General features: G+C 47.1%; 1 protein-coding gene across 1 annotated transcript in view; it reads right to left on the bottom strand.

Annotated features, from left to right (window-relative positions):
• The window catches only part of NSMAF (neutral sphingomyelinase activation associated factor), a 228,385-nt gene that overhangs the window by 10,992 nt on the left and 196,797 nt on the right, over positions 1-20,596 (bottom strand). The window contains exons 25-28 of the mRNA XM_030214777.1: positions 13,562-13,629; positions 11,802-11,925; positions 10,029-10,112; positions 6,509-6,659 (exon numbers count right to left, since the gene is read on the bottom strand). Of these exons, the coding sequence (XP_030070637.1) occupies positions 6,509-6,659; positions 10,029-10,112; positions 11,802-11,925; positions 13,562-13,629 (427 nt within the window). The remainder of the gene's footprint in view (positions 1-6,508; positions 6,660-10,028; positions 10,113-11,801; positions 11,926-13,561; positions 13,630-20,596) is intronic.

A 20,596-nucleotide genomic window follows, 5' to 3' on the forward strand; every position in this document is an offset into this window, starting at 1 on the left:
AATTTATATGTGCAAATTAAAAATTGCCTGTGTGCACGCATAAATTTTCATCTTCTTCAAAGCAAGTGTAAATTCATGCATGATTTGTGCACTACTGAAGCTGGTTCTAGAGACCTATGTTACCCTTATAAAAAGGGAACCTTTTTCCAACTTTGGCATAGGCCTCTGCTGGACTTCAAAGGATAAGTGTGCACGTACATTCGCTTTCAAAATAATGTAGGAAACTCATGTGCATACATTTACCCCTGTTATTGGGTGTATATAATTTTTCTGTGGGTATAATGCACAAATACTTTTGAACATGCAAACATATGCATGAAAATGTTTAGCCCTCAGGAATGCTTCCTCAATCTCTACAAGCTGTATGTGTGTAGCTTCACCTGCACATTGGCCCCCAGATTCTATAATGCGCGACTTAAACTGCGTATGCAAATCCAGTTTTTTTTTGGATTTGTGCACACAACTTAGTTAAGCCAATCAGCGCTGATAATTGCCACTTAAGCAATTATTAAAACTAATTGGCATTAGAATTTACATGAACTGTCTAAGCATGCTCTAGCGTGATGTGTGTAAATTCTAAGTCACATAGTTGAAAGGGGCATGGCCATGGGTGTGGAATGGGCGGGTCATGGGCGTTTCTAAAATCTATGCACGTTGTTATAGAATACACCTGGTCTGTGTGTAATTTAGAAGTCAGCATTTGCATCATGTTTTACTTGGCATAACTGCTCGCAACTAAATTTAATTGTGCGGATGGGTGCTCAGCGTATTCTACAAACCACGTTGAAATTTAGGCTTATTCTATAAAATAAGCCTAAAATTAGGAATACTTTATAGAATATGCCTAGGCGTATATTGTTTTGGCGACGATTTTTTAGGCGTGATATACAGATCTAGTCCTGGGTGGGTAATTTTATGCCTCTTTCTGCAGGAAGAGCACCCAAGGAGACTGAGAGGGTTATGCATTTCCAAGTGAATGATCAAAAGGAATGACTTTCAACTTGGAATGAGATGGCATCATTAGTGATGCACTGATTAGTTATTCACAACTCAGTCCCTTTGATATCAAGTGGTGAGTGATAGATATGTTTCCTTTACAATCCCTTGGAGGAAATCGTTTAATTTATCAAGAGCAATACTGGATTCATAAGCTGAAGACTATTCAACTGGGGGCACTGGATGAATCAACCGAATGGCTCAATTTAATTTGATTGGTGGAACTTAACATATGATCAGTATTTGATTGGCCGATTTCTCTCTGAACGTTTGTATTTAAAACATAGGTGCCGGTTAAATCTAAGGGGCTGATTCTCAAAACCTAACTCCGGCGCAAGAGGCAATTAGCACTGGACCAGCACCAGCATTAGGGTTTGCAGAATGTTCAGAGGGCACTTAGGCTTGGGACAACGTGCACGCCAAAGATGGCCGCAAACAGCATTAAAATGAATATGTAAATGAGGTGCTTAGTTAATCCCGCCCAATGCTCAGAAACACTTAAACCAAACCCTGCCTTAATGCTGAAAACCTAACTCCAGCTTGGCACTAGTGTTGGAGTGTCTGAAGGGAGGATTTCTCATGGAATTTGAAGGTAGAGGTACAAAATCCAGTAGCAGTACAAAATCAAAGCCATAAAAAGGTTGCAAATATTTGGGCTGTTCTTCCGCTTGGTCGTGTACATGAGACTTTTGTGTCTGTCTGTCTTGGCCCCCTCTCTTTTTCACCCTCTGCACTCACACATGCTGCCACTGGGGCCCACCACTTAGGCACGGGCACAAACTGGAGAAAGCAGTTTTAATTTCAGATGGGTCAGCACAGGCTCCCTGCTCCCCAGTTTGACTGGGCATGTACACAAGAGCTGTGCTTACCACAACAAAAACAAATGAGAATCTCAGCCTTCAGGCATGCGCTGTCTGCTCTGCCCCCGATGGCGTCAACTTCCCGTTCTGAGGTAGAGAACCAGCACATGCCTGAAGACTGCGGCTCCGCGCTTGTTTTGCCTCCGCAGCCGCCACTGCTCACTGGGAGAAGCAGCAGTGGCAGCAGAAAACAGAAGATACCGCGGGAGGAGGGGCATGCACTGAGAGGCAGGAGATGCTGAATGGAGAGAGGAGAGAAAATTATAGAAGAGTGAGGATGCTGGATGGAAGAGGGTGGTGGGGGAGATAGAGAAAGAGGGAACACGCTGGATGGAAAAGGGCCGGAGAGAGAGAAGAATGGAGAGAGAAAGAAGATATGCTGGATGGAAGGAGGGACACAAAAAGGAAAGACACTGGATGGAAGGGTAGGGAGAGAAAGACAGGAGATGCTGCATGGAAGGCTGCAGAGAGAAAGAGGGGAGACACTCAAAGGGTAGGGAGAGAAAGAGGGGAGACAGACGGAAGGGTAGGGAAAGAAAGAGGAGATGCCAGAGCCGGTGGTGGGAGGTGGGGCTGGTTGGGAGGCGGGGATAGTACTGGGCAGACTTATACGGTCTATGCCAGAGCTGGTGGTGGGAGGCGGGGATAGTGCTGGGCAGACTTATACGGTCTGTGCCCTGAAGAAAACAGGTACAAATCAAAGTAGGGTATACACAAAAAGTAGCACATACGAGTTATCTTGTTGGGCAGACTGGATGGACCGTGCAGGTCTTTCTCTGCCGCCATCTACTATGTTATGTTACTATGTAAAGAGGAGATGCTGGATGGAAGGATGCAGAGAGGAGGGGAGACATGAAGGATGAAGAAAAGCTTTAGATAGATGCGGTAAAAATAAAAGGAGGACTGAAGACAATAGTAAGAATGAATGAAGTCTGAGCAAATAGGGAGACAGAAAAATAAATGAAGGAAAGCTGAAAGAAAGTCAATGATGGATTTAGGAGAGGAAGTGAAGAAGACAGGAAGGGAGAGTAGAAGTGGCAGATGGACTGGAGATCTTGTAAAGAACGTTAAGAAAAGGCAGAGAAAAGCAGAAACTGGAGACTGGGACAAACATGATTGGAAAAAACAAAACAACCAGATAAAGGAAGAAAGAATTTTATTCTTAATTCAGAAAAGGGAAAATGTCAACTTTACAGCAAATTTACACTGCTTTCTTTATATTTTTTCAGAGTGCAGGGTGCTATTTCTCTTTCTCTTGTGTTGCACTGTCTGCAGAATGTGGCTTCTTGGGGTTTAAATTCAATTTTTGAGTATATATTCACATTTTAACTTTGTGCTCGCTTATTTTGTACCTGGCAAGGGTCTATTTATGTTCAGTGTTTGTAACCAAGACCAGGCACTCAGTTTGCATGGAGTTTCTATTTATACATCTCTAATAATTCAGCTTCTTCGCTTTCCCAATAGGCATATTGATGTTCTAGGTCCTACTGTAATATTTACTGTGTTGCGTTTTCCTAAGTAGGGTCCTTGTTGTATTACTTCTGATTGTTAGTGATGTTATTAGCACTATAGGTCCTGAGTGACGTTTGTAGGCTTTGTATTACAGGTACTTCACAATATGCTTAGGACTGGAGAGGGTCTATGTTTTTCATTTTTTGCTGAGATTACACCAAAATCAACTTTTTTTGTATGGTGAGTTCCTGGGGTAAAGCCCTTTTTCTACTTTGCATCCATTCTTAGAGAAGCAATGGGGGTTTCTGTGGATGCAAAAAAATAGGTTTAAATTAACAGCTTGCCAGTCTAGTGTGCAGTGTTAGGGGTTAATAATTTTTATATTAGATTTCTTAGGCTACATATTTAAACTGCTACTTCAAAGGTATTTACTTGTTTTATTAATACAGCTTAAGAAGGTGTTTATATTTGTTATAAAGCAAGTTGAAAGATATGTACCATTGTAGTAATTATTTTGCAGGATACCATAATGGCAGAGTTTAAGTTACGGGATAATGTGACTATATTTTAAAATGTCAATGTTTCCAAAATTTCCATAAGTGTATGTGGGGTTTATGTTGATGCAGGACAGCTGTTGGGCAGAGTGTTTACTTAGAAAGTAAGTGCACTCTTAATGCATTATTCAAGAGTATACCAAGCACTACTCACACCTATGTGCCTAGTGCCCCCCATATTAAGCATGGGCCCCCCCCCCCCCCAAATGTCAGGTCTAGCTACTCCACTGATATGAATGCAGCTTTTCAGAAAGTTCCCGACACGCCCATGGCCACACCCCCTTTTTGAGTTACATGCTGGTAGAATTAGGCACAAGCCATGCCTTATAGTATAGTGCACAGCCAGATACCTGCGAAAATTTTGCGGGCTCTTTTACTAAGCCACGTGCGCTAAAATGGAGTTACCGCCCGACTACCGAATGGCTACTGCCGTAATTTCATTTTTGGCACACACCCAATACGTGCATCTGAAAAATATTTTTTATTTTCGGGTGTGTGCAATGGACGCGTGCATGTCATTACCGCCTGGATTCTTTACCACTAGGTCAATGGCTGGTGGTAAGGTCTCAGACCCAAAATGGACGCGCGGCAATTTTGATTTTGCCACGTCTTTTCAGCAAAAAAAAAAAAAAAAAAGGCATTTTTTGTAGGTGCGCTGAAAAAATTCTGCGCGGGTCCAAAACACGCGTCTACACAACCGCAGGCCATTTTTCAGTGCATCTTAGTAAAAGGACCACTTAATGAATAAGAATTTACTTCAATAATTGGTTGCTAGCGCCCATAGCTATGGGGCTCGTTACTCACTTAAATTGCACACACATCTTGGCACATCTACAAATTTGGGTGCCATATATAGAATCCTGGGGCTTGTGTATGCCTGTGTATTTTATAAGAGATACATGTACATCACAGTTCTGTCACTGCTGCTCCCAGTGGGTTTCTGTTAGGTACTTGTGACCTGGATTAGCCACTGTTGAAAGAAGGATACTGGGCTAGATGGACCATTGGTCTGACCCAATTTAGCTATTCATATGATCTTATGTACATGTATATTGATGCATGAATATTCGACTGTGCAATTTTATAAGAGCCCTTTCCAGGTGAAGAAGTTGCTTTACACATTTCTAGGTTTATTTTTGTCAGTAAGCAAAATCTAGTTGATCAACTTTTCTGAAATTCAGCAAGCTGTGGAAGATCAAGAAATTTGACAGTTTCTACCATATTCCAGAAAAGTGGCATATCCTTGGTGAAAGGCAGAGCAAGTGAGATTCCAATTCCATAGGCAACTGGAGGTTACAACTACAGCCCTCAGTCTACAGCACAATCCGGCCCTTTTTGTGGAGTTTCACGTTACCTGTGGAATCACTGTGGAAGACTGGGGTTGCAGCAGAGGCAGTGTCCCTCACCTCCCCCTTCCTCCCACTCTGCACAATCCTGGCTTATTTGAAGAGAAGTGGAAGTGCATTACCTCAGGTTGCACATTCCTCTTCTGTTGCTGGGCTACAAATATTATACTTTTAATAATGCAGTACTAAGGTGTCCTATATGGTTTGACGCAAGACACTGCCCCTGTGCAGCAGAGAGGAAAGATGTGTCCTGAGGTACTGTGCTGCCACTATCTTCCTCCCACAGTCAAGCTGCAATTGGATATTAAGAGAAGGAGTAGTAGGGGGCAGTGGCGTCGCGAGGGCAGCTGACACCCTGGGCCGCTGCGCACCCCCCCCCCCCCCCGAGAACATACCTGAAAGGCAGTCAATCCACCGAGTACAGCCACTGGGGGGTGTCAGCGCCTCGCTGGTTCCTTGCTCTCTCTGCCCCAGAACAGGAAGTAACCTGTTCCGGGGCAGTGAGAGCAAGGAACCAGCGAGGCACCGACACCCCCCAGCGGCGTGCACCCAGGGCGGACCGCCCCACCGCTTCCTACGCCACTGGTAGGGGGTGGCAAAAGAATGTATGTGGGAAGAATGAATAAAGGAGGGAGGGGATATGGGCAACAAAGCATGTGAGAGCATCAGCGAGGGTGCAGGGTATGAGGACAGAGGAATGGGTAAATTGTAACTGATGGAATAGAGTGAGGGGATCAAAAGAGTTGGTGATCATGCATGAAGGGATTGGAAGGGTTGTGGTGTGTGAGTAAAACGACGAACTGGTGTCAGAAGAAGGGGTGTGAGTGGATCCTCTCTCTCCTGATCCCCATCTTTCATCACTCCCTCTCCTTTTCTTTCCTCTGCTCCCTGATGCTCCCTACCCTTCTACCCCTCCTGCCTGAGGCTCCTCCATTGTCTTCCTGACAAATCTCTTCCTTGGCCCATTTCCAAGACCCCTTCCTCTGTTCTCTAGTCCCCTCCTTCCTTCTCAACATTGATCACTATGATCTCTTTTCCACCAATAAAGAACCACATAAATATTCTACTGGACAGTGAAATGCCAGAACAACTATTTTTATAAAATAAAATTTCAAATTTGTTATGAAAATATGCTGCAGAGCTGTTGCAGAATTCCAGAAACTATGCCGCAGATCCTGCCCTTGAGTTGTCACAGGAAACCAGGGCTTGTGGATAAAAACTAAACATTACTGTGCTACTATGGTGTCTTGTTTAATCGTAGTTTTTAATTCAGTAGAACAAAATGCAAGACTATACATACCAGGACTGAAGACAGCATCATGTACAACCCCTGAATGACATGACAGCTGGTGTAATATACTGGTTGTAGGAAGGTCCCAAATGCCAAGAGTTCCTTCAGTGGTGCCTGACACCAACATTGAATTTTCAGGGTTCAAGTTGATTATATTTACCTGGAAAAATGAATTGTAGTTATTAGTCCAGATGGAGAATTGAGTTCACACAAATGGGCTACATGTTCAGAGCTGGTGCAGCCAAGGAATCTAGCTTTAACCTCTATCAAAGTCTCATTAGCACCTCATGGAGGCCTAGCTACTCTTGTGGTTTCCCATTTAGTACCCCACCCAATGGTACCTTCTCATCTACTTCTAATTTCTTTTCGCCTGCCTTTACCTTATTTAGAACTTATATATTGAAAATTGCAGGGGTAATATGCAACCTATGGCAGTAAGTAGTTTGCAAGCCGCTTCCAGTCGTAGACTGACCTAACCCTGGATATTCAATGCCAGGCCATGCGTGGCTCCCAGTATTTAATACCTGAGTATGTCAGCACATAAAGGGGTTCATTTACTAAGCTGTACTAAGAAATGGGCTTAGCGTGCCCTTACACAGGACTTTCCCACATGCTAAACTCAGGAGTGGAGGAGTGGCCTAGTGGTTAGGGTGGTGGACTTTGGTCCTGGGGAACTGAGGAACTGAGTTCGATTCCCACTTCAGGCACAGGCAGCTCCTTGTGACTCTGGGCAAGTCACTTAACCCTCCATTGCCCCATGTAAGCCGCATTGAGCCTGCCATGAGTGGGAAAACGCGGGGTACAAATGTAACAAAAATTTTTTAGCACATCTGGCAAAAAGGACATTTTTATATTATTTGAATTTCTGGGCATGTGCTAATGTTTGACCAGTAAAAAAAAAAAAAAAAAAAATCACCATGGCAGCGCTTACCACCTCCTACTTAGCTGACATTAAGGGCTCACGTGTTATGTGCTAACCAGCTACTGCAGCAGTAATGTGCATATGCTAGCTGATTAACACATCCCAAACCCATTCTACCCATCGACATGCCCCCACCTCCCAAAAACACACAAAAAAATGTCCATGTGATTAGCATGCACAGATGGCACAACTAACGTGAACGCTTAAGTGCATCCTAGGTTAGCCCATTTTTGCTGTCCTAACTTTGTGTTCGCTTAGCCAATTAACAGGCTGAATATTGTCTCTTAACTGGTAAGTTGATATCTGGCCCACACTCTGCCCCCAGCCCACCCTTACCCTGGCCAGTTAGGGGATGGCTGGTTAGAGACATTCAGCGACACTACCCTGTTAAGTGCTGCAGAATATCTGGGACTGGCTGGTTCAGCAGGGTTTATCAGGCTACTCGTCCACTTTCAGAATACAATCGGCGTGCAGCACGGAACCTGGTGTAAATGGTCATATCTGTGTTTAGCACACCAATGCTGACTTGTGCTAGTAATTTATAATGGTATTAAGGCACACAGATTTAATAATAAATTGGACCCTTAACATTATAAGAAGAATCTGGTAAGGCTACTCATCAGAAGAGACAGGATGTCTTTGATCACTTCCATATACAGGATCCCTTCTGCAATTTTTTGTTTTTAGTGTGAAGGTTATAAGATTTCAAATTCTACAATTTTGTAACCAGAAGGAACTGATATAATGCAACACCAAGCAAAAGCATGTGGCACTGAAGGGGCAGTTGCAGAATTTTGAAGTTCACCTTCATACCAAATGTTCGGTGATGGATGTTTAGCAATCAGAGTTTATGAATTTCAATAGTAACATCTTTTGAATGCAGGTTGCTACTAAAAAGCTATGGGATGGCACACCATGTTCAAAGAAACATATAAGCTAGGAAACGTACCTTGAGACATGTTATTTGAATCAAATTTTTTTTCAAAGAAATAGGTGACCAGCAGAAAGTTCCAAAATATGTGTGCTAAAATTCAACTTTTAGAAGAGCCCCTTCTGATGAATAAAACAATGGGCCTCAAAATTAAAAAGACTTACGTGGTCTGCACAGATTGTCTCCATTCTACACATAATTTTATGCATAGATCACATTATCACACAGGAAGGGTTTGGGATGGGTCAGGAAAGGGAGTCAAGTAATAAGCAGAGTGGCAATATTCATCTGGTGTGTATAAAACTTCTATCCACAAGTCCGGCCAGCTAAAAAGCAGATGACACGGTCGCCACACTGCATGTATATTTAACGTGTCATTTATAAGTTGGGCCACGGATTATATAAGTAATGTAAAATGCTGCTTCCTTTACCCAGCAAAATCAGGCCAATCATTTCCCAAGTATAGAATTCCTGAGGTTAGCAGTTGCTTAAAAAGATCTAGTTAAGCCAGCTATCCTCAAACTTGTGACTCAGACTTGTATGTCAAATTATTTGGTACAATACTACTAGGTTTTGGTTCTACGGACATTGAAATGACTTAATTTTATTTCAGTTGAGAAAAGATTAAACTATTGTTCAGTAAGTAAATTCTGTTTAAAGTGATTAACCAGGAAGTGCTGAGGGAAAAAGTCTAAGGGCAGCAGTTTCTAATGTGCTTTGAGCTGCATTATCTTTTTGCCCTAAGACCACCGGGCCACTAACACACAAGCTAATGTGTTCCTGGGGACATAGTAAAGGGGCTGGAGTGTTTACTTGGAGAGGGGGAGAGGAAGTAGCAAGAAGGTGCCTCACCAAATCAAAGACCCTTAGAACAGATCCCCAACTTCCTTCCCACAAATGTACTGGGGGGGGGGGGGGGGGGTTCTTCATGTTTAGCATCTGAGGCAACAGTTATCCTCAGTCAATCCTGTCCCATTGGCCTCTAGGTTAAAATGATGCCACATCAGTTTAGTGGTAGTACCGCAAGACTATCACAAGGGATAATCTGGTACTATTTTGAACCCAGAAATCAAAAGGGTGAGAGAAACTGGGAATTGTTCCTGCCCCAGTTGCTAGACATCAGGGAAACGTTGGTAGGTCCTGGGTAGGGTCTTCAGGAGGGATCTGTGTGTGTGAATTCCAGGGGGTGGACACTTGTTTTGAGGGATGGCGGGTCTTTGCTTGAGGAGGGCAGGGAGAAGGGGAGCACCAATTCATATGCACCAGCTCCTTTTAGGCGTCACTGGGAGCACTGGCCCATGCATTAGCAGCCTGATGCTTCCAGGGAGCAGAATAATGTTGCCTGTGAGGTTGATCTCAAATTGCGTTACTCATATTATACCATGAGAGTCGTTTTACTGCAGAACAGTAATTACACCCCATAATCATGAAGCGAGTCATGAGAGAATAGAATTGTATCTTAGTGATGACTGACCTGTCCAAAGATCAAACAGAGGCAACATTCATTGCAACCTTGTACCATCCAGCTTCCCCTTCCAGTTCTGTCTCATAATGGCATACCGTATATTATGACAAATACTACATTAGTGCAAGAATTTATTACAACCAGTTGCTCACAACATAGAAATGAAAATGAAAGATTCTGAACAGGCAAAATGCTTGTGCTCCATACTCACACTGGCATCTTGCTCTAACTCAGCTAGTAATTCAAAATCATTTCTTTTGGTGCCTGAAACTTCAGCAGGAACACAACGCCACACCTACAAATACAAATAGTTTAGTTTGTTTCAGTTTACAGCATACCCAAATGAAATGAAGACCTCTTTATTGCTTGTGTTTCTCTTTTAACATATTTCTTTGGAGCAGGGGCGTAGCCAGACAACAGATTTTGGGTGGGCCTAGGCAAGAAGTGGGTGGGCACCAAATGTTCACCTCCCCCCCCCCCCACCAGAAGATATCTCAGCTGGCAGGAAAATGCTTCTTTCCATCTTGGCAGTCTGCAGCAGGCATGAGCTGAAAACTGAGCATGCGCAGGTGCCAGTATCATGGAGAGTAGCGTTTTCATTACCATCAGGGGAAAAACTTCAGCTGGCAGAGCTTGGGATCCCCACCAGCTACCACTAAACATGTGCTACTGTTGGGTGGGCCTGAGCCCTAAGTGGGTGGGCCCTGGTCCACCCAGGCCCACCTGTGGCTACGCCACTGCTTTGGAGGCTGGCCCTGATCTACAACACCACATGACAGTAAGAAGTAAATATCCATAGACTGCCAAACAGTACATAACATTAAAACTACCAAAAAAGAGGATCCTGCATCAAGTTTTTGAAAAACTGTTGGCAACATAGTATATAGCACAGTCAGTCACTAAAAAAAATTTAAAAAATGGACGTTCCTAAGTCCATAAGCCATTATTAAGATGGGCTTGAAAAAAATCCACTGCTCATTCCTGGGATAAGAAGCATAAAATCTGTCTTAATCTTTTGGGATCTTGTCTGGTTCTTGTGCCCTAGATTGGTCACAGATGGAAACAGGATACTGGGCTTGATGGACCTCTGGTCTGTCCCAGTATGGCAACGTTTACGTTCTTATGGGTTGATTTTTGTAATTATGAACGGCCCGAGTCCTTGGTCTTTTCCCATGGACCCAGTGGGAAAAGAATCTCAATGAAAAAGGTCCTTAATGCCTTATTTGTAACTTTTATAATATCTGCAAAAGAAACTGCAAACAGGTAGTACAAAACTGCACAACAAAAGCATTAATTTGTTTTGCACTTATCATAGCTAATCAAAGATCTTCAAAACTTATCAGCCCTGACAATGTCCATTCATATAAACTGGAGTAGTTTTTTTTCTTTACCTTTAGTACTAAATTTACAGTCACAGACTGCATTTGATATAATTAATCAACTAACTCTTCACTCAGTACCAAAAAAATCATCTTCTTGTCCCATCTGAATCCCTCTCACATCTTGAATCAACTTGATAATCGGCCTTCTTTTTCAAGGCTCCGACATTATGGAATGTGTTACCCTCTCATTTGGAACAATTCAACCACAGGTTTCAGGCCCTGTTGAAGGTTTATCTTTACTCCCAGGTATCTGGAGACAGTTGAGGGAGTGGTTACGAATGAACTTGCACCTTTCCTTCCACTGTTCTCTCCCTCTACGTTTTTTCTCTCTGTTGATGACTGAAGCTCTTTTTTTTATCTCTTTTCTATGGAATGGTGGTATATCGAATATTTAATAACTAAGTGACATGATTATCTGAAGTGTGGAACCCATATCCCTCACCCTCCCCAAGTATCTAAGTGTGATTACAAAACAATTTAAAGAAATATGCACAAACACAATTGAAGCAACAAGTGGTGGGAGTAGTGATAGATAGCAGACAAGGCAGAAGTAATAAACTTAGTTAAAAGATTGCAACTATTTTAAAATGTAAAATGCAAACCTTTACTGTAGAGTCCCAAGATGCAGAATACAACCTATTGTCATGCCAACAGATCTTGCTAACAGCATCATCATGTCCCATCAATGTGTCTTGCCGTCTACAAAATGCTACTGAATAAAAATATCTGCAGGGAAACATGTTAACAGGAGGGTTAATTTAAGTCTGTGAATGGATGTAGTGGTAAAGCTAGCTTACTTTACTTTCATAGATGCTGACTGAATTCATTTATGTTTCAGGGGCAATAACCAAACTGTCCATGTTGGTGCAAATACTGCAGGTACTTCTTACCTGTGGGGTTTACACCAATAATCAATGTAAAATTACCCAGGTAGTTTTGCTTAACATATTGCTGTGATTACAAATTAAGCACAGAATCTGCACCTGCGTTTTTTTGCAGGCAAAAGGATTAAGGAAAATAAAGGGTCCAATATACAGCCTGCAGCAGTGGTGTAGCCACAGGTGGGCCTGGGCCCATCCACTTAGGGCTCAGGCCCACCCAACAGCAGCACATATTTAGTGCTAGCTAGTGGGGATCCCAAGCTTCGCCAGCTGAAGACCTCCCTCTGATGGTGCTAAAAACACTGCTCTCCACTTCAGCAGTCTAAGCTTCCTAAGCTGCTGATACTGGCCTCATCGCATTAGGGGGAGGGGAGGGGGGGAGGAGAACACTTGGTGCCCACCCACTTCTTGACTAGGCCCACCCAAAAATCTGCTGTCTGGCTACGCCCCTGGCCTGCAGCAGGCATTAAACCCCAGAAAATCAATGGCGAGCCATGTCCAGGCACTGGTACTGAATTTCCAGAGCCGGTTATATAGGTCACTGCATAAAGATAGGGACTCACTTTTATCTGGTTAACCTGGCCAGTAAAATGCTGATATCAGCACTTAACCGGCCAAGTGCTGACGCTGCTCCCAGAACGCCCCCAAAATAGCCAGTCTGCAGTTTGGCACTAACTGGTTATTTTCAATGGCATTAACCAGTTAAGTGCACACAGAAAATTAGTGGTTAGCCCCAAACAGGTGATTTAACCGGCCAGGAGCCATTTCTGGTCAGTTAAAGCACTTTGAATATTGACCCCAATGTGTATACTGCCCTGAAAAGCCAGAACACAGTAACACAAATTTTTGTCAAAACTAAGCTAACTCGCCAGATGTCCTGTAGTTACTGTGCATTTCTTATTATGGGCCAGTATCTCTTGATAAAAAGGAGATAGGAGCCAGAACACAGAACTATATTAGATTTGGTCATGAATTACACCATGGGGATTTATTGAAAGAAATCAGTTTTTGTTTTTTTTTTTTAGATTTTTCTCATATTTACATTTTCAACAGTTACTGTGTTCTGGCTTTTCAGGGCAGTATAGTGTTGAAAATGAACCTACATGCATAACATTTTCATCCCAATCCAAGAACACCCTCAAATATTCCTCCTGTCTATGCTGGTAAAACTATGCACACTGTTCTACCCACATCAAGGGTTGCAAACTTTCAAGAGGCAGATTTACATACGTGGAACGGGTATTACCTGTGGAAATTGGCTTTCAAAATTATTCTTTTCTAGATCAACCCAAGTGAAAGGAAACTGACAATAGGACAGAATTAAAAAAAAAAAAAATAGTCACACTGTCTTTGATCAGAATTTTTTTTTTTAAGTATTGTTGCCAGCATATATTTGTACACCGCTTTGACCTTTGTTTTGTAAAGGCGGTATATTAAGTAACAATAAAAAAATATGTTAACAAGAAAATTCAGATACACACATATGATTGTCCCATGAAGAACACACTACAGTTGAGTCTTCTGGTAAGATTACACAAGATGACAATGCCTAAAAAAAAAAAAAAAAAAGTTTTGTCAATATTTATTCTACACATGAAATACTCTATTTACTGCTTAAATTAAGCAATAAGAAACATACTCAGTTTACTTTTGGTTTTACACTCCTGTCTTTTTGGTTCCAGACTGGCTTCCATTGCCTAAATTATTAGCTGCCGCTTCTTTTGGAGGATAACTTCATTATAAGATACTATGGGGGTCCCTTTACTAAGCTGTGGTAAGCACTAGCAGGTGCTTACCGCAGCACACACAGGCATCCCGCAGTAAGTTCCGAATATGCATTCGAGTGTTAAAATTTAAAAAAAAATTCTGAGAATGGGTGTGTCTAGGGGGCAGAGAGTGGGTATTTCTATGCTAATCAGCTAATGCGTCTACATTGTTGCATGCTAACTGATTAGCACATGAGTCCTTACTGCCTACAATACAGATGGAAAAGGCTCACGCACTAATTTTTGATAATGGCCGTGAGCTAATGGCAACATTAGCGAATGGTCATTAATTTGGAAATCGGCCATTTTCTGGCAGCGGTAAAAATGGCCTTCGAACACAGGAAAGACCCATGTAAGGGCAAAGGCCAGTTTCTAAAGCTGATAAGGAAGGCAAAGAGGGACTGAAAGAAAGATTGCATTGCAGGCAAAAACACATGGGCATTTTCGAAAGAGGCAAAAACACATGGGCATTTTCGAAAGGGACGTCCAAGTTGCGATTTGGACGTCCTTGCAAAACATCCAAATCCAGGGGCGGGGAAACCTTTATTTTCAAAACAAGATGGCCATCCATCTTTCGTTTCAAAAATACCATCAGGGAAGTCCAAATAGGGTATGATACATACCTGTAGCAGTTGTTCTCGAGGACAGCAGGCTGATTGTTCTCACGACTGGGTGACGTCCGCGGCAGCCCCCACCAACCGGAAAAAAGGCTTCGCGGGACGGTCGGGACGCAGGGCACGCCCACCGCGCATGCGCGGCCGTCTTCCCGCCCGTGCGCGACCGCTCCCGCCAGTTGAATAACTAGCAAAAGATGAAACACACAACTCCAAAGGGGAGGAGGGAGGGTAGGTGAGAACAATCAGCCTGCTGTCCTCGGAGAACAACTGCTACAGGTATGTATCATACCCTTTCTCCGAGGACAAGCAGGCTGCTTGTTCTCACGACTGGGGTATCCCTAGCTCTCAGGCTCACTCAAAACAAGAACCCAGGTCAATTGAACCTCGCAACGGCGAGGGTACAACAGAAATTGACCTACGAAGAACAACTAACTGAGAGTGCAGCCTGACCAGAATAAATTCGGGTCCTGGAGGGTGGAGTTGGATTTACACCCCAAACAGATTCTGCAGCACCGACTGCCCGAACCGACTGCTGGAGGCAGTAATGTGATGTGAATGTGTGGACAGATGACCACGTCGCAGCCTTGCAGATCTCTTCAATAGTGGCTGACTTCAAGTGGGCCACCGACGCTGCCATGGCTCTGACACTATGAGCCGTGACATGACCCTCAAGAGTCAGCCCAGCCTGGGCGTAAGTGAAGGAAATGCAATCTGCTAGCCAATTAGAGATGGTGCGTTTCCCGACAGCGACCCCTAGCCTGTTAGGGTCGAAAGAAATAAACAATTGGGCGGACTGTCTGTTGGGCTGTGTCCGCTCCAAGTAGAAGGCCAATGCTCTCTTGCAGTCCAATGTGTGCAGCTGACGTTCAGCAGGGCGGGTATGCGGCCTGGGAAAGAATGTTGGCAAGACAATTGACTGGTTAAGATGGAACTCCGACACCACCTTCGGCAGGAACTTTGGGTGGGTGCGGAGCACTACTCTGTTGTGATGAAATTTGGTATATGGAGCATGAGCTACCAGGGCTTGAAGCTCACTGACCCTACGAGCTGAAGTAACTGCCACCAAGAAAATGACCTTCCAGGTCAAGTACTTCAGGTGGCAGGTATTCAGTGGCTCAAAAGGAGGTTTCATCAGCTGGGTGAGGACGACGTTGAGATCCCATGACACCGTAGGAGGCTTGATAGGGGGCTTTGACAAAAGCAAGCCTCTCATGAATCGAACGACTAAAGGCTCTCCAGAGATGGCTTTACCTTCCACACGATAATGGTAAGCACTAATCGCACTAAGGTGATTCCTTACTGAGTTGGTCTTGAGGCCAGACTCTGATAAGTGCAGAAGGTATTCAAGCAGGTTCTGTGCAGGGCAAGAACGAGGTTCTAGGGCCTTGCTCTCACACCACACGACAAACCTCCTCCACTTGAAAAAGTAACTCTTTTTAGTGGAATCCTTCCTAGAGGCAAGTAAGACCCGGGAGACACCCTCAGACAGACCCAACGCAGTGAAGTCTACGCCCTCAACATCCAGGCCGTGAGAGCCAGAGACTGAAGGTTGGGGTGCAGCAACGCTCCGTCGTTCTGCGAAATGAGAGTCGGAAAACACTCCAATCTCCACGGTTCTTCTGAGGACAACTCCAGAAGAAGAGGGAACCAGATCTGACGGGGCCAAAAGGGCGCTATCAGAATCATGGTGCCGCGGTCTTGCTTGAGCTTCAGTAAGGTCTTCCCCACCAAAGGTATGGGAGGATAAGCATACAGGAGGCCGGTCCCCCAATGAAGGAGAAAGGCATCTGACGCTAGCCTGCCGTGTGCCTGAAGTCTGGAACAGAACAGAGGCAGCTTGTGGTTGGTCTGAGAAGCGAAAAGGTCCACCGAGGGTGTGCCCCACGCTCGGAAGATCTTGCGTACCACTCTGGCATGGAGCGACCACTCGTGCGGTTGCATGACTCTGCTCAGTCTGTCGGCCAGACTGTTGTTTACGCCTGCCAGGTACGTGGCTTGGAGGAGCATGCCGAACCGACACGCCCAACGCCACATCCCGACGGCCTCCTGGCACAGGGGGCGAGATCCGGTGCCCCCCTGCTTGTTGACGTAATACATTGCAACCTGATTGTCTGTCCGAATTTGGATAATTTGGCAGGACAGCCGATCTCTGAAAGCCTTCAGTGCGTTCCAGATCGCTCGGAGCTCCAGGAGGTTGATCTGCAGATCCTTTTCCTGGAGGGACCACAGACCCTGGGTGTGAAGCCCATCGACATGGGCTCCCCACCCCAGGCGAGATGCATCCGTCGTCAGCACTTTCGCGGGCTGCGGAATTTGGAATGGACGTCCCAGGGTCAAATTGGTCCGTATGGTCCACCAGAGCAGTGAAGTGCGGCAACTGGTGGAGAGGCGGATGACATCTTCTAGATTCCCGGTGGCTTGGAACCACTGGGAAGCTAGGGTCCATTGAGCAGATCTCATGTGAAGACGAGCCATGGGAGTCACATGAACTGTGGAGGCCATATGACCCAGAAGTCTCAACATCTGCCGAGCTGTGATCTGCTGGGACGCTCTGGTCTGCGAAGCCAGGGCCAAGAGGTTGGTGGCCCTCGCTTCGGGAAGGTAGGCCTGAGCCGTCTGGGAATTCAGCAGCGCTCCTATGAATTCCAGAGATTGAGTTGGCTGGAGATGGGACTTTGGGTAATTTATCACAAACCCCAGCAGCTCCAGAAGTTGAATAGTGCACTGCATGGACCGGAGGGCTCCTGCCTCCGAGGTGTTCTTGACCAGCCAATCGTCGAGATATGGGAACACGTGCACTCCCAGCTTGCGTAGGTAGGCCGCTACCACCACGAGGCACTTGGTAAACACTCGTGGGGCAGAGGCGAGCCCAAAGGGCAGCACACAATACTGAAAGTGCCGTGCGCCCAGGCGGAATCTGAGATACTGTCTGTGAGCTGGCAGTATCGGTATGTGAGTATATGCGTCCTTTAAATCCAGGGAACATAGCCAATCGTTTTTCTGAATCATTGGCAGAAGGGTGCCCAAGGAAAGCATCCTGAACTTTTCTTTGACCAGGAATTTGTTCAGGCCTCTCAGGTCTAGGATGGGACGCATCCCCCCTGTTTTCTTTTCCACAAGGAAGTACCTGGAATAGAATCCCTGCCCTTCCTGCCCGGGTGGTACGGGCTCGACCGCATTGGCGCTGAGAAGGGCGGAGAGTTCCTCTGCAAGTACCTGCTTGTGATGGGAGCTGAAAGACTGAGCTCCCGGAGGACAATTTGGAGGCAGGGAGGCCAAATTCAGGGCGTATCCGCACCGCACTATTTGGAGAACCCACTGGTCGGAGGTTATGAGAGGCCACCTTTGGTGAAAAAATTTTAACCTCCCTCCGACCGGCAGATCGTCCGGTACGGACACTTGTAGGGCGGCTATGTTCCCATGGATCCAGTCAAAAGCCCGTCCCCGGCTTTTGCTGTGGAGGCGCAGGGGGCTGCTTAGGCGCACGCTGTTGACGAGAACGAGCGCGCTGGGGCTGTCCCTGTGCCTGACGAGGCCTTCGGGCCGGCTGGTTGTACCTACGCTTCGCAAAAGAATAGGGTGCAGCCTGCCGGGCCCGGGAAAAACGTCCACCTGTGGAGGTGGATGCTGAAGGCGCCCGGTGGGAGAGCTTGTCGAGAGCGGTTTCCCGCTGATGCAGTTGGTCCACCATCTGCTCGACCTTCTCACCGAAAATATTATCCCCCCGGCAAGGGACGTCAGCCAGTCTCTGCTGGGTGCGGTTGTCCAGGTCAGAGGCGCGCAGCCATGAGAGCCTGCGCATCACTATACCTTGGGCCGCAGCACGAGATGCCACGTCACAGGTGTCAAAAATACCCCTGGACAGGAACTTTCTGCACGCCTTCAGCTGCCTGACCACCTCCTGATAAGGCCTGGACTGCTCCGGCGGGAGCTTATCGACCAGGTCCGCCAGCTGTTGCACATTGGTCCGCATGTGGATGCTCATATAGAGCAGGTATGACTGGATGCGGGTCACGAGCATGGAGGATTGGTAGGCCTTCCTCCCAAACGAGTCCAGAGTGCGAGACTCCCGCCCCGGGGGCGCCGAGGCGGTATCCCTCGAACTCCGTGCCCTCTTGAGAGCAGAATCCACGACCGCTGAATCATGGGGCAATTGGGGCCGCATGAGCTCTGGGTCAGAGTGGATCCTGTACTGGGACTCTGCTTTCTTGGGAATGGTGGGGTTAGTTAACGGTCTCACCCAGTTCCGGAGCAGCGTCTCCTTCAGGACATTGTGCAGCGGCACCGTGGAGGACTCTCTAGGTGGTGATGGATAGTCGAGGACCTCGAGCATCTCGGCCCTCGGCTCTTCCACAGAGAAGGGAATGCTAATAGACATATCCCGCACAAAGGAGGCAAAGGAGAGACTCTCAGGAGGTGAGAGCTTCCTCTCCGGTGAAGGCGTGGGGTCCGAGGGAAGGCCCGTAGACTCCTCTGAGGAGAAATATCTCGGGTCCTCCTCTTCCCCCCACGAGTCCTCATCCTCGGTATCGGACATTAGCTCATGTAGCTGAGTCCGGTACCGGGCCCGGCTCGACGTCGAGGCACCGAGGTCTCGGTGTCGTCGAGCGGTGGACTCCCGCGCCAGCGGGGACGGAGCTCCCTCCATCGACGTCGACGGGGACTCCACCTGCGTGGCGGTCGAGACCGGCACCGCAAGTGGCGGCGGTGTCGACAGCCCCGGCGCCGGGCTAGAGCTCGCCGGCGCCACAGTCATCGGCGCCGGGGGCGCAAGCACCCCCGGCGCCGGCACAGCCTGGCGCATCAGCCCTTCCAGGATCCCCGGAAGGATGGCTCTGAGGCACTCGTCCAGGTCCGCTGCCGGGAAAGGCGGTGGGGCCGGCCAGGGTGTCGGTGCCGGAAGCTGCTGGGGGCCAGGAGACGGCACCGAGGTGCCGGAACCCCGACGCGTCGGTACCTCCACAACCGACGGAGACCTCTCCTCACGATGATGACGCTTCGGCGTCGCCTCCTCTTCGGGATGCACCGAAGGCGACCGGTGACGACGCTTCTTATCCTTCTTCCGATGCACGTCACCGGCGCCGGAGGGCATGGAGGAGGAGGAGGTCGATCCCCCTCGGTCTCGAGGCACCGGGTCAGACAGGGTTCGGTCCCGTGGGCCACGAGCTGAGGGCGTGACCGGGGCCGACTGCCCACGCGGCCTCTCACCCCCACTCTCACCGGAGGACCGGCGGGCCGACGGGACCTGTTCTCCTGGGGTCGCTGCCATCGGTGCCGATGTCTCGGGCATCGATACCGGTACCGAAGGCCCGGGCGTCGATACCGATGCCGTCGAGGTCGACGTCGAGGGGCCGGCGCAAGTTCCAAAAAGACGGTCCCGCAGAACTTGCCTCGCAACCTGAGTCCGTTTCCGGAGACCGAGACACAAAGAACACGACTTGAGATTGTGCTCCGGCCCGAGGCACTGGAGGCACCAAGCGTGGGTGTCGGTCTGCGAGATCGGCCGGCCGCAGCGACCACACTTTTTAAATCCACTCGGGACCTTTGAGGACATCGACGGAAAAATCGCGTCGGCGAAGTCAAAATCGTCAATGGTGGCTAAAATCACACCACGAAAAAAGAAAACGACCGTGCGGCCACTAGGCCGCCATGCAGCGTCCCCGCTGGAAGCGAGGGAAAAGAAGGGGAGCGCGTGCTCCACACGCGCAGGGTCTCTCTTTTTTTTTTTTTTTTTTTTTTTGAGAGAGAAAATAAAAGGAAATAAATTTAAATTAACGAAGCGCGATCCGCGTATACGCGATCGCAAGAATCCGGCGGCTGAAGTAGAGAGAGCGGCAAAGCACGACTCTCTCCAGGCGTGGAAAAAAAGGAACTGGCGGGAGCGGTCGCGCACGGGCGGGAAGACGGCCGCGCATGCGCGGTGGGCGTGCCCTGCGTCCCGACCGTCCCGCGAAGCCTTTTTTCCGGTTGGTGGGGGCTGCCGCGGACGTCACCCAGTCGTGAGAACAAGCAGCCTGCTTGTCCTCGGAGAACCTTAATTTTCGCCGTCCCTAGACATGGATGTTTCTGAGTTTTGGCGATTTTCGAAGACGTCCATGTAAAAAACGACCAAATGCAAGCCATTTGGTCGTGG

This window comes from Microcaecilia unicolor, chromosome 1, assembly GCF_901765095.1.
Source record: "Microcaecilia unicolor chromosome 1, aMicUni1.1, whole genome shotgun sequence".
NCBI lineage: Eukaryota > Metazoa > Chordata > Amphibia > Gymnophiona > Siphonopidae > Microcaecilia > Microcaecilia unicolor.